The sequence below is a fragment of the Callorhinchus milii genome, unplaced genomic scaffold (genome assembly GCF_018977255.1).
Source record: "Callorhinchus milii isolate IMCB2004 unplaced genomic scaffold, IMCB_Cmil_1.0 Scaffold18, whole genome shotgun sequence".
NCBI classification, from domain to species: domain Eukaryota; kingdom Metazoa; phylum Chordata; class Chondrichthyes; order Chimaeriformes; family Callorhinchidae; genus Callorhinchus; species Callorhinchus milii.
Window position 1 is genome coordinate 7,115,766 of NW_024704759.1, and position 12,687 is coordinate 7,128,452.

The window sequence follows — 12,687 nt, forward strand, 5'->3', positions numbered from 1 at the left end:
CACAGGGGCCTCCAAGAGTTTTGAGAGTGGGCAGTATTAGAATACTCAGGCTGGGGCAATAGTAGTTTGAATAAGTAACTTGGTAACTTTCAATTTTTTGATACTGCAGGTATACAGGATTATGGCAACCCAGATGCAAGCTGCATCACATGATATTTTAGGTTATCTATAGTTCGAAACTCAGGACTTGAATTTGCAGGAGAGTTAAATGGACTTCAGTCCACAGTGAGGCAGATATCCACACTAAAATCCTTGGTGTAGAAATAGATGATGACTTGATGGGTAAATGCATCGTGCTGTATGATAGAACCATACTTCTTACTTCAATTATAATTGTCATCAAGGAGCATTAACCAAAATGATTGACCTATTCTGAAATATCACACTAAGTGTTGTTGTTTTGTCCTTTTACTAAATATAAAGTGCTCTGCTATCATTTGTGTGATAATAAATGTGGGCTATAAATGCAAATATTGAAAATAAAGATGTCCCTCCTTATATTCATACAAGTTTAAAAAAATCAAATTATTTCCAATCTATTATACGGATGATTGTAATAGAAATCGCATTCAAAATCTCTCTCTCAATTTTGAATTATACCCCAGTTTAGTTAGACTTTATTAATTACAATTGCATAGAGTCACGTGATAAAGAACACAACAGGATGAAGCATTTACATTAAATGACATCTCCAATTTAAAAAAAACAACGAATGAAAGTTTTATAGCTGATTTCAATTGGACATAGCACTGCTTACTTAAAAGAGGCTGTGGAGCGAGACAAGAAATTTCAACCACTCTTTGCCTGACCTTTTCTCTCTCTTAAAGTCAGCAATGCATGCATGGAGTGGGTAGGATGGGTGCTGGAAGTTTTCCACAACCAACTGCCAATTCTTCACATATCAGCCAAATAAATGAATATCGGCAGGTTATGACTGTGGGAAGCTTCACAGCCAAGCCACATCTTGTCACCATCAACGTGTACTTTCCAGTGGGGATCTTGGACAACAAACTGAATTAGAAATACTGGCTGATTTTTCTTCTTCCAAATTGATGCATCTTGGGGCCAATTGTGCTCAGCACTACTCTGGCTGAGATCAGCTAACTCAGCAGACTGTTGAATTGAAGCTAGAAATTCTGGTCTGTGTTGACTGAGTAACACAGCAGGTGATACATTAACTCCCTGAGCCATGATGGGAACTTCTGTTCTAACAAATCTTTAAACAATACCCTGTGGTGGCAAAAAGCACTGACAGTAAGTTGCACCCTTAAAAAGAAAAAAACAAGTGCCATGGGATAATGACCGCTGTATAACGTTAGCCTTTTGATTTCCCATCTGTCTTGCGAATACATTCATATTTTAGTAGAAACACTACATAACTAAAGCCAAAATACTGATGGATGACCCAAAGTTTGCCAATCATGTGGAAAATTTAACTCACTCAGGACATGGATTGATGAATTAGAATATTATCCATACAGATAAATTATAGCTCACCCATCAATGTGTGCGATCCTTTCAATGTGCGCTTTGAATTCACTTCTACTACAGTTATGTTAATGTTTCTCACAAGTAAAAGTAAAGTGCAAGAGCTGTCACTACAGATATGTGCAACATTTTAAGCTTTAAATGTAAACCAAAGCATTCCTTTATCTTAAGCTTTTTTTAAACTGACCAAAATGTGAAATTTAATAAAAGTACTTATAGCACTTACACTCCAGGAAAAATATCACATGATTGATAGTATTGTATTAGGTTCATTCATTTATTCACTATCTTCACAGCCAAGGTACACATACTGCAATAATCAGCAGTTATTGTATAAAATCCACCGGGAAAATTACTACTGCAATAAAAGACAACCTTGCACGTACTGCATCCATGAACTTTGCACCTTTTTTTTGAAATACCTCCACTGTTAATTTGGGAATTGATCTTCAGTATGGAACCTGGTGCTTGTTAGGCATGAGGCAACAAAAACGCAACCCTTTTTGTGGCTTTAGTAACCTCGTAACCTTCATTTTTGAAAAGGGAGAAAGCAAATACTCTTTTTTTAAAAAGATCAATAACTGATATCAAAGCACAAGTCCTATCATTATGAAATCTGCATCGTTGGGCTATTAGATTATAAAGATAAACTGAATTTGTATATGGAAGTTAGATGTAATTAAAAGTGAGTTTTGCATTTGACAAATTACATTAAAAGTTTAGTGTGCAGCACCTCAAAGAGCTCAATTGGTAATTGCATTAACTATGTTGAACTGAAACAACCAGACTCAAAGGTTCTAGGTTTGTTCATGGTATCCCATGTTATTTAATCTCAGCTAGAGTTGAGCTAGGGAAATACAATTGGCCTGATATTGCCTGGGCTAGGAAGGGGAAAAGACGTGCCACCAGGATTCCTGCTCTTGATCACGCAATCCTGTCCTGAAGAACAGGAATAGACTCAGCTATAATACTCCCAGCATTCAATACTCGGTGACAGGCTTACAAATGAAGAATTGCCATAATAGTGAGTTTATAGAAGTTGCTGATAGAGCTATATTCCAGTACAGGAACTTCAGAAGAGGAAGCAGTAAGGATGTTCAGAACTCAAAGTATATACCGTATTAGGAGACAGTGACAGTCATGAACCTGAACTGCAACAAGCAGTATCAATACCATTACCATTCATTTCAGTTAACAAACTTTCCTCAGATATTATGAAGCTGTACAAGCACAAAATACAATTACAATTTAAAATAGGAAATGCAGATTTGCTTCCCCTAAAAATTTCTCCATTAATTCAGTTGCACAGGGAACATAGCTCTTAATTTCAAACATTACCAAATTCCCAGGTGGTAAAGATTGTAAGAATGTTATTGTGAAGAAAGAACAATTAACATTAATAAATAAAATTAGGTGGCCTATTAGTTTTGCTGACTGGGGAGACAGCTAAGCTGTTCCATACAGTAGTATCTGTGACAGTGTAACAAAGGAAAAACAATCTGATAGCAATTAGCTTTGAAACTATGTTGTAATAAACGGCAATTTCCACGTCAGTTTTATCAGTTAGAATTTACTTTGCCTCAGTGTTATAATTCTGACCTGCAGTCAAGCAGAACTTGGCTTCGATAGAAATGGCGGGCAGATCTGAAATTATTCTGGGCTACACAAACAAACCTCTGCCAAAATGCTAAACCCTGAAGCAATTATCATTCCTCCTAATTTGCTGCAATTTTACACAATTTCATTTAATGTTTGACTATTACTGATTCTATTCTAAATTGAAGTACTTTTCCATGATGCAGCATTTGAAATCTGGATGCACTGATCTGGACTCGACACTTTCTGAAAGCTAAAATTACATTACTATAACATTGGTCCATTCAGTCTCAATTTTTTCCCTCCTTTTCAGCAGGCACAAAGTCAAATTTACCCAAATCAAATTTAAAAGAACCAAAACTAATTGACTTGTCAGTTCAAAACTATTTGTATTCTAGTAAGCATCATCATAAACAGGTCAGAGATTACTGGTCATTTTAGAAATTAGGCTTGCACATCAACTGGGGTTTAACTCTTTAAGTGCTATCATTTGTAGCTTTTTGTAGCTTCCCACAGGCACCTGCTTTCTATCTTACGACAGCTGCAAAAACATTTCTGTGCATTTTTCTACTTTCCCTATCCCAGTATTAAATATACTGGAAAAATACTCTTAGCAATATTTTAAAAATGCATACATTCAAGCTATTTATTTGTTCACAATCCTGCAATGTCCCTCCCCTCTAGACCCCCCAACTTCATAATAGATTGTATGAGAACAGAGTGTAAGGTAAAGATTTAAACTTGCAAGCATAGCTTAAGTCCTATCTTTATGATTATAAACGGTTATAATTTAGCGTGCCTCAATTTTTTAAACCATAATAATTCCTTGCAGTTGACATAATCTTTTTATGCAATATTAGAATTTCAGTTCCTAAAAATACCAGCAACTATGCCCTGAAACAATAGTTTAAAAAACCTTTATAATGTACAAAAACAGAACAGAAGATTTGGAGGGACTCTGCTTGCACGTACTCCCAATATAGGAATATCTCTGATGAGCCAGCTGCTAAAAGTTGCTGATCAACTGCATAAGAGTGTAGAAGTGTTAGTTATCTTAACAAAGAACTTCTTGACCAGATTGATTGCATCAGGCACAAAACAGATGATAAAACAAGCCCTGGGTTGAGATTGCAAATCTCAACTGCATGCAAAATGCTGGATGCGGGTCAGTCAGGACCACCCAGCTTCTATGATCCCATACATGTTGGACATCTAGGGAGTATTGAGTTAGATTGAGGACAGGTTCCTTTCTTACAGCTCACATTTTTGTAGATGCCTACCTCAAAGTCAACTTCAACCTCAAACAAATCAACTTTGGCCTACAATTCAAATTCAGTGCATCCTTCCCAATGGTTCTTGTGAGGTGGGTACGAGACCACTTAAAGTGCTGCTTTGTGCTTAAAGTACTCCCATCTTTTCTGTAAATTGCTCAAATTTGCCTATTTTTCTGTTTACTTTTCCCAAGATATTTATGTGCCACCGAATGGGGTATTTGAAGGGCAGTAAATTTTACATAACACATAGATTTTTAAAAGCATTAAAACGTGAGGGGTGGCAAGTAGTTTGTAAAATAATGTTTTTTTACAAGTATTATCATGAAAACAATAACAATGTACCATTAATCTGGCGACATTAGAAGTGATCAGAGACTCTATCCAGCGTGAAGGGCACTATATAAATGTAAGTTTTTGTTCCATTACAAAAGTAAAGGTAACAATTACATAAACCAAAATATAAAAACACTTATCAGTTATATATTTTAAATTACTTTGAAATAGGCATTGTTGCACATATCTACCACACAAAGAGTTCTAGTGTGTTCACCCACTGTAGCAAATTTTGCATTTCTTCACACTCTTCAAGGTTCTTCATGTAAAGTACTAAAGTAAATTCCATTATAAACTGAATCCAATTACAGCTGCAGCGCAATACAACTTATATGGTGTTTTAACACTGAGCATAAAACTAGCAGAGTTTGAGGAAGTCCTTGGAAAGAACCTTCTGCAGTCTTGAATTCTTTTTGTAATCAATATAAACCAAGAGTTCATTTACAGTATCAAAATAGCTTTGATATTCAATAACATTGCAACATTGCTGAGTGAGATACTTGCCAGGTTTGAGCAGATTAAGCTGCCTTCCTTCCAATTCTGTCTCCAGTAATTCCCGCATGTCCATTCAAATAGGACAAAGCTCACAAAAGTATTTACTTTCAGATGGCTCCTAATTAAATAAATTATACTCTTCATAGAAAAACATTTCAACTGTCTTGTTCAGAGGGCAGATTTACAGGGCTGAATAGAGGACCACTGTACTTTTTGATAGTATTAATTTAAGTTACATCTCCCTTATGATTCAGGTGGATGTGTTATTTCAAACAAACGTGGAATCATTCTTCCTGATACCCTGGCTCATATTTCCCTCTTCAAAATTGACCCCGAAATTCAAATAAATTAGCTACTTTTGTTGCGCACGAGACGTTGCTGACATATATTTGTATTGTATTTGCTTCATTAACATTGTTTCTAATCAGTTTAATTTGTAAAACATTTATAGATATTTATTTTACACGAAAGACATTATATAAAAGTAATCTTATCAGATTATTAAAGAGAACATTCTTCCAACTGACCTTTAGCACACTCTCTGCTTCAGTTTCTTCAGGTTCTTCTACCTTCACTTCAATATGGACTGGGATTATTGTACCACTCTCAGGTGTAATAGGTCCTTTATCCTGATTTCTTTCACATGCTTCAGTCAAGCCGGTAATAGAAATTTCCTGCAATTTAAATAAACCAACAATGTAGAAACTGGGGCTTATTCAAGAGCAAACACTGAACTCCTAAAAAAGTGGTGGTAAAATGAACTTCAGTCATCAAAAGTTGACACTTCCACCTTGGAGTCAGAACGTTGTGGACTAAAGGCTCAAGAGATTTTGAATTTATATGATCTAGACCAGTGGTAGCCAAATTTTTTGGTTGGCCAACCAAATAAATTTTTCTTTATTGAATTTTTCTTCATTAATAGCCAAGTCATGGGTATCACGGCTCGGAAGTGACCGGAAAGAAGGTACTGATTCGGAGTGGACTTGCCTGGACTGGTGCGGGGATTCGGTGGGCCACTTCTTGACACCCCAAAAGTTGGCCACCACTGATCTAAACCAGAACTTCAATGCAATGTTGTGCTGCATTGTCGGAGGTACTATCCTTTGGATGAGTTGTTAAACTGAAGTCCCGGCTACTTATTCAGATGTATGTTACTTTGCTGTTTGTGGGACTTAATGTGTGCAAATTGTCTGCACATTGTTCACGCACTGGGACGTCCCCTCGACGGGAAAGGCGCTCTATAAATGTAATCTTCTTGTTGTTGCTGCAGTGTTCACCTACAAAGTGTGCAGTCACTTTACTTTGCAGTGGATACCGAAAAGTGCTTTGAGATGTCCTCCTCATGTAAAGGGTGCTGTAGCAAATGCAAGGATTATGATTATATTATTATCACTATAAATTGCACAAGCAAATGTAGCATAAGCAGGCCTGGGAATTCTTGGCATTTGCAGTCATTTGCCCTTCCAATGATGTCAATTTCAAATTCATGACAGAATTTACAGTACAATGTCCCAACTACATTAAGAGCAATAGCAAAACTGGATTGCCAGACAGACTGAAACAATCATGAATTTATAATAAGCAGCCTTTCGAAGCACCAGAGTTTTTGTTATATAATCTCCTTAACTTAATTTCAAAATTGGGACTTTTGACAAATTTTATCTTGCTTTCCTTCCAATGATCATTTATACATGTTCAGTGTTTGCTTATAAAATAGCAGTATCATTATTCTAAGATGTATGCTTATTATTCTAAGAAGGAAAATATAACACGATGAGAGAAGAAAAACAAATTTACTAGTGGACAACAAGTGACCTTCTGGCCCGCCTTTAAACGTCATCCTCTGCTTCACCTTCTCACATTTCTCTCCACAATCCCACGGAAAGAACAATAGTTTCTGCTTAAATATTTTAGAATAACTTAGTATGTTTCAATTAAATGTTTCTTTTTCCAAATAATAAATAAAAGAACCACTGTACCAACAACCCAATATCCTCATTAGGGGGAACAGTTTGGTTGTGAAAACAATCAGTTATTAGGTTATCTACCAAAAGGCATACTTTAGTGCAATGCATGTGTCTGTAGTCTTGCCGAAATATACTGCATTGCGCATTACCTCCCAAGTAAAAATAAGTCATACTGCAGTAAAATACCAACAAATTGCAAAATAAACAAGTGAATGAAGGCATCGTGGTGAGGTGGAAGCAACATTATTAAATTAATTAAGCTTCCAATAATGAACACAGTTCTGCTTATTTTTCATTTGTAATGGGTTACGATTTCTCTTACAGATTCAAGATTGGAGCACATGCATGTGATGATAAAGGAGGTCATCATAGATCAGGGCGGTCCAACTGGCGGCCGACATGCCGCATTTGGCTCGCAAACCATTTCCAATTTCGGGCCACCCGTTCCCTCCCTCTCCGCTGCCAGATAGTGAACTACCTCATTCGCGCTGTTGGAAGAGTGGCCGTTACCACTGCCGGCTAGTGCACTCTCCCGCATCCCAATTGGCTGCTTGCCAGATAGTGAGTTAACAGTCATTTCAATTTCAAATGGGGTCCGCCAGCTCCTCTGATTTCGCGAGATTATCCACCTGTCAAATAGTGGGAACCATAACAGGATTTTCGGGCCCTCTCTCTCGCGAGTTTGCCTGTGGGTGATCGTGCCGACTCCTGCTCTTCCAGCTCAGAAAGAGGCATATGATTGGTCACCTCCATGGTATACTCTGAGAAACCCCAAGTATAAGCCTGTGGAGAGCAGCAGATTCTCTCCCTACCCACCCAACAAGACCCAGAAGGTTCCTCACAACAAATCTGCCTCTTTCCCCACTGAGAGACTACGGCCTTCTGACATGAAAAAGGTACTGTGTAAATGTTACGTTTCTGGAAGGGAAACACAAAAATATTGCTAATGCGGTCCATGGAAGTTTCTCAAATTCAGCCCTCAGCAGCCACTCTGTCATAGATAGTTGAAGCAATGCCATTATTATTCAATAATAATAATTTGGTCATTCAATCCACGACTGTCTGTGAGACACTACTGTGTTCAATTTGCTGCTGCAATTCGCCCACAAAATCTGCAGTCAATTCACTTTATAGTATATTCTATGAAACACTTTTGAGAGATATCGAAGACGTGATAAGGCAACAACATTACATTTGTATAGCGCCCTTCACATCGGGAGGATGACCCAACGCGCTGGACAGTGTACAGCATTTCAGACTCTGGGTCTTGTTGGGTGGTTATGGGGAGAATCTGCTGCTCTCCACAGGCTTATACTTGGGGTTTCTTAGAGGGGGAGAGAAGGAAGGGAAGAGGGAAGGGGAGGGTGGTGACCGATGGCATGGTCAAAGAGGAGGGTTTTGAGACGGGAGTTGAAGGAGGTGGTGAGGCGGAGTGATTGGGGGATGGAATTCCAGAGGTTGGGGGAAGAGTGGCTGAAGGGTCTCCCGCCAATAATGGGGCGGGTGGGTCGGGGGACGTGGAGCAGGCCAGAGCCAGCTGAGCGGAGGGAGCGGGCAGGTTGGGAGGGGGTTAGGAGGTCGCAGAGGTAAGGTGGGGCGAGGCCATGGAGGACTTTGTAGGTGAGGACCAGGATCCTGAACTGTTTCCTCTTAAGGATAGGGAGCCAATGGAGTCGGGTGAGAATGGGGGAGATGGGGTCACAGAGTTTGGTGTGGGAGAGGTCATGGGCTGCAGAGTTCTGGATTATCTGCAGCCTGTGGAGGGAGGTAGGAGTTGGGAAGGCCGACAAGAAGGGAATTTTCATAGTCGAGTCTGGAGGTGATGAAGGCATGAATAAGAGTTTCAGCAGCCTGAGGGGTGACCTCTCTGCCTCCACCCTGAACTCCAGGACTACTGGCGTCCTGACCGACTGCCTCTCTGTCTGTTAGGACAGCAGTGGTCCTGGAGTTGAGGATGGAGGCAGAAAGATAGAGTTGGGTGTCTTCCGCATACATATGGAAGTTGACCCCGTTTCTGCGGATGATGTCACCAAGAGGGAGCATGTAGATATTAAAGAGGAGAGGGCCAATGACAGAGTCCTAGGGAATGAGGCACTATGTCAAATGTAAGTATTATTATCATACATAGTGCTTACCATGGCATCATGCTGGAATTGTAGGCTATCCTCCATCTGTGCATCATTGCCTGCTTCCATCACTATTCCAAAGAAGCCAAATCCCTCATCCACTCCTTTCTCCAGATTGAACATATCCAATGCCCTGCTAACCAGCCTTCCCAAGCTCCAGACCATTCACAACTTTGAAGCCTATATCCTCTCGTGCACTAGGTTCTACGAACCAAACACCCACATTCTCGTCCAGCACTACTGTCTCCTTATCCCCCAAATGATCAACTAAGATTCTTGTCCTTTCTTCAAATATCTCCCCTGCCTTGGCTGAATTTTAAGGTTACACTGAATATGGTTACTTGATCGATCTCCTCTGTATATTTCAAGTGTTCTCCTACCACACGCCCCTTACTTCTACAAAATCTGGAGGAGCTGAGAAAGAAAGGTTTGAAGTTATTTTTATACTGTACCTGGCTGTCATTGGGTAGTTCTGAAGACAATGTGAGCTTATTGAGGTCTGTAGGCGCTTGTGTAGGTGGTTCTGGCGTTTGTGTAATCCACTCACACATTCTCGTTCTTTCTATTGCAGGGACTTCCACACGCGGTTTACTAATTGGGGCCTCAATGTTGATTATATTACGTGCAGTGTCTTTCTGAGACTTTCCCTTCCCAGGGCAGGCTTCAGAAGTGGAGGTAGTTTCTCTCTCCTTGCGAGGTCCACCTCTTTGCTGTAGCCGGTACTGATATTTCTTATTGAGTGAAACATATTTTTCACCCTGTGTCAAGCGATAAATTCATATATAAATTAGACGAAAATCAAATGCATTACTGAGGTTTTCCATATATTTCACATAAAGCACCAAACTAAAATGAAAAACTTGGTTAAGGCTATAGCCTTAAATAATAATATAATATATATTATAATATAATGGGAAAATTCTATACCGATGAAATGGAATTCAAGGAATATGATTTTAACTGTTTAACAATTGAAGGAAATCACATCAGTCACAAGAATGGGAGCCATAAGTGAGCTGTTTTCTTCAAGAATATACCTAGACTCGCCTGCTCCGAGGAGAATCAGCTTTCTACTTCCTCACTTTGCGCATTACATGAATATTATTGTAAAAGAGACTGAATAATGCACAATTTACCACATTTTGAAACAGTAATTCAAGATTGTATTCAGTTTTTAAAAGGGATGAAGAGCTCTCTCCATCTAAACCAATCTCGTGATTCTGTGAATTCCTTAATAACAAATGGGTAAATAACAACTCCTTCCAATAACTGGAAGTGCATAACCAGACCTGCTGTCACTCCACTCTAGAGATAGGTCATATAAGAATGGAGTCCACATGGATTAGCAAAATATACTTCCAGCTACTAGAATGAGTTACCATTTGCAAGTCAGAATGATTAAAAATGTCATTGGAAATTACTGCGTTTCAGACCTTAATGAAGCACAAGTTTGGTTTCCATTGAAAAATATCTAATGTACTTCATAACTTGTACTTACATTCTCCTGCTTATACACTGCAATCCTGCTTACAATATCTTTGAAGTCAGCATGATATTTAGCTGTGAAAAGTAAAAATAATACTTAGCTATATTAAAAATACTGCACATTTCACATGATGATTTTGCACCCATCTGTATGTAGGAGGGAAATGGTGCAAGTCATTTTGAGTATGTATTTTCCATCAGATTGTGTGGTTACCTACAATTCCCTTGGCAACCAGTCTAATGCAGTATATTGTTGCCATAGAAAATCTGCCACTGTACCTGCGGTATAATTCACAGGTAAATAGGCGAGACATCTAAAACACAAACATGGCTCGTGTACCATATCTCACCTTTCACAAGAACAAAAATAGAAATCGTAACACAAGAGGAAAAGGATAATTAATTTCTGTAATTTCTAAACAAGATAATTATTAAATACTAGCTGTACCCGCTGCAGCTACGCTTGCAACCAAAGGATCGAAATGTAATGTAGATTTCAGTGATGCCACGCACAAATCATTTAACATGCCATAAACACCGTGTGTACACCTTACATGCCTTTCCACGTCGAAGTCCAGCCGAGCTATTGTTTGAGCGGGCAATTCATTTTGCCTCGCTCTTGCAATTCTTTCAGCATTGAAGTCCAGCCTTTAGTTTCATTTAAAAGTTATTTAGTTTCATTTAATCGGCCTTCTCACTTTTGTCTTGCATTTTTATTTGTCCTTAAAAAAGTCTTAATTTTTAATCTTAATTAAAAGGTGCTTTTTTTAATAGTGCCTTCAGCCACTGCGCCCCGAGGCTCTGGAACTGCCTTCCTCACTCCCTTCGCCTCGCTCCCTCTCTTCCTATTTTCAGGTCTCTGCTGAAGAACTTTCTTTTCGACCGCGCCTTTGGTCACCTTCCTCCCCCTTCCCCTGGCTTGGTCCCGGGATCTGTTACTGTGAAGCGCTCTGAGACGTCGTCCGGCGTGGAGGGCACTATATAAATCCAAGTTCTTGCTGTTGTTGCAATTGGGAGGACTCCTGTGGGAGGACTGTAGCTCCCATGACAACCCAAAAAAGCTACCATACATTTGTTGGAGAATATATTAGTATAGATGTATCTCTTTAGAAGGGTGTGTGCTTTCCTCTGTTGCTACTTTGTTGCACAATACCATACAAACCTCATATTTTGGGGTTTAATTGAAGCATTTTTTAAATATAGCTCATCAACGATAGAAGAGCCCCGAAAAAAAAACCATGACGCTCCTGCGTGCAAGACCTTTCCGATGGAGAATAAATCATTTCTCTATGTCAATCAGTTATTGTGTTGGCGGAAACACAGAGACACAAACCACTCATCTTTATTAGTATAGATGATGTTGATATCTACTGAATGATAGTGAAATACTCTACTGGTTATTTCTTACTCCCCTAAGCAAGAACAGACATTTTAGCTTTTACCTTACATTATTTTAGTTATACATTCTTTCCAAGCTTGAAAGATATTGCTACCCCAAACTAATGCTGTCCCCAGGCAGTGAAGTAGGCACTAACCAATGTACCTTTTTCTACTGTGTATCCATTATCAGTGCAATAAAAAAAACTGGTGGAGCAGGATGCAGGATGGAGCACATTGCCACAGAACTGGTTTGCAATCGCGTGACATCGCACGCCTGATAATAATCCCTCAAGAAAAAAAATAATTTCGGCACTCAATCAACGACTGTTTGTGGGACACTGCTGTGCGCAATTGGCTGCCACGTTTCATCCACAAAATATAGTCAATTCACTTTACAGTATATTCTGTGAAGAGCTTTGAGATGTTGAGAAGTCGTGAAAAGTGCTATGTCAAATGCAAGGATTATTATTATTATTTGATAAGTTCCCAGGTTTGTGACACATCAGAAAGCTAACCACCCAAACTTTTATTTAGATTAACCAT

At 39.0% G+C, this 12,687-nt stretch overlaps 1 protein-coding gene across 1 annotated transcript in view; it reads right to left on the bottom strand.

Moving 5' to 3' along the window:
- The window catches only part of LOC103191352 (ankyrin repeat domain-containing protein SOWAHB), a 35,573-nt gene extending 25,874 nt beyond the window's left edge, over window positions 1-9,699 (bottom strand). Inside the window, exons 1-2 of the mRNA XM_042341895.1 lie at window positions 9,289-9,699; window positions 5,714-5,860 (exon numbers count right to left, since the gene is read on the bottom strand). Coding sequence (XP_042197829.1) covers window positions 5,714-5,860; window positions 9,289-9,444 — 303 coding nt within the window. The 5' untranslated portion in view covers window positions 9,445-9,699. The remainder of the gene's footprint in view (window positions 1-5,713; window positions 5,861-9,288) is intronic.
- Window positions 9,700-12,687: the final 2,988 nt, after the last annotated feature.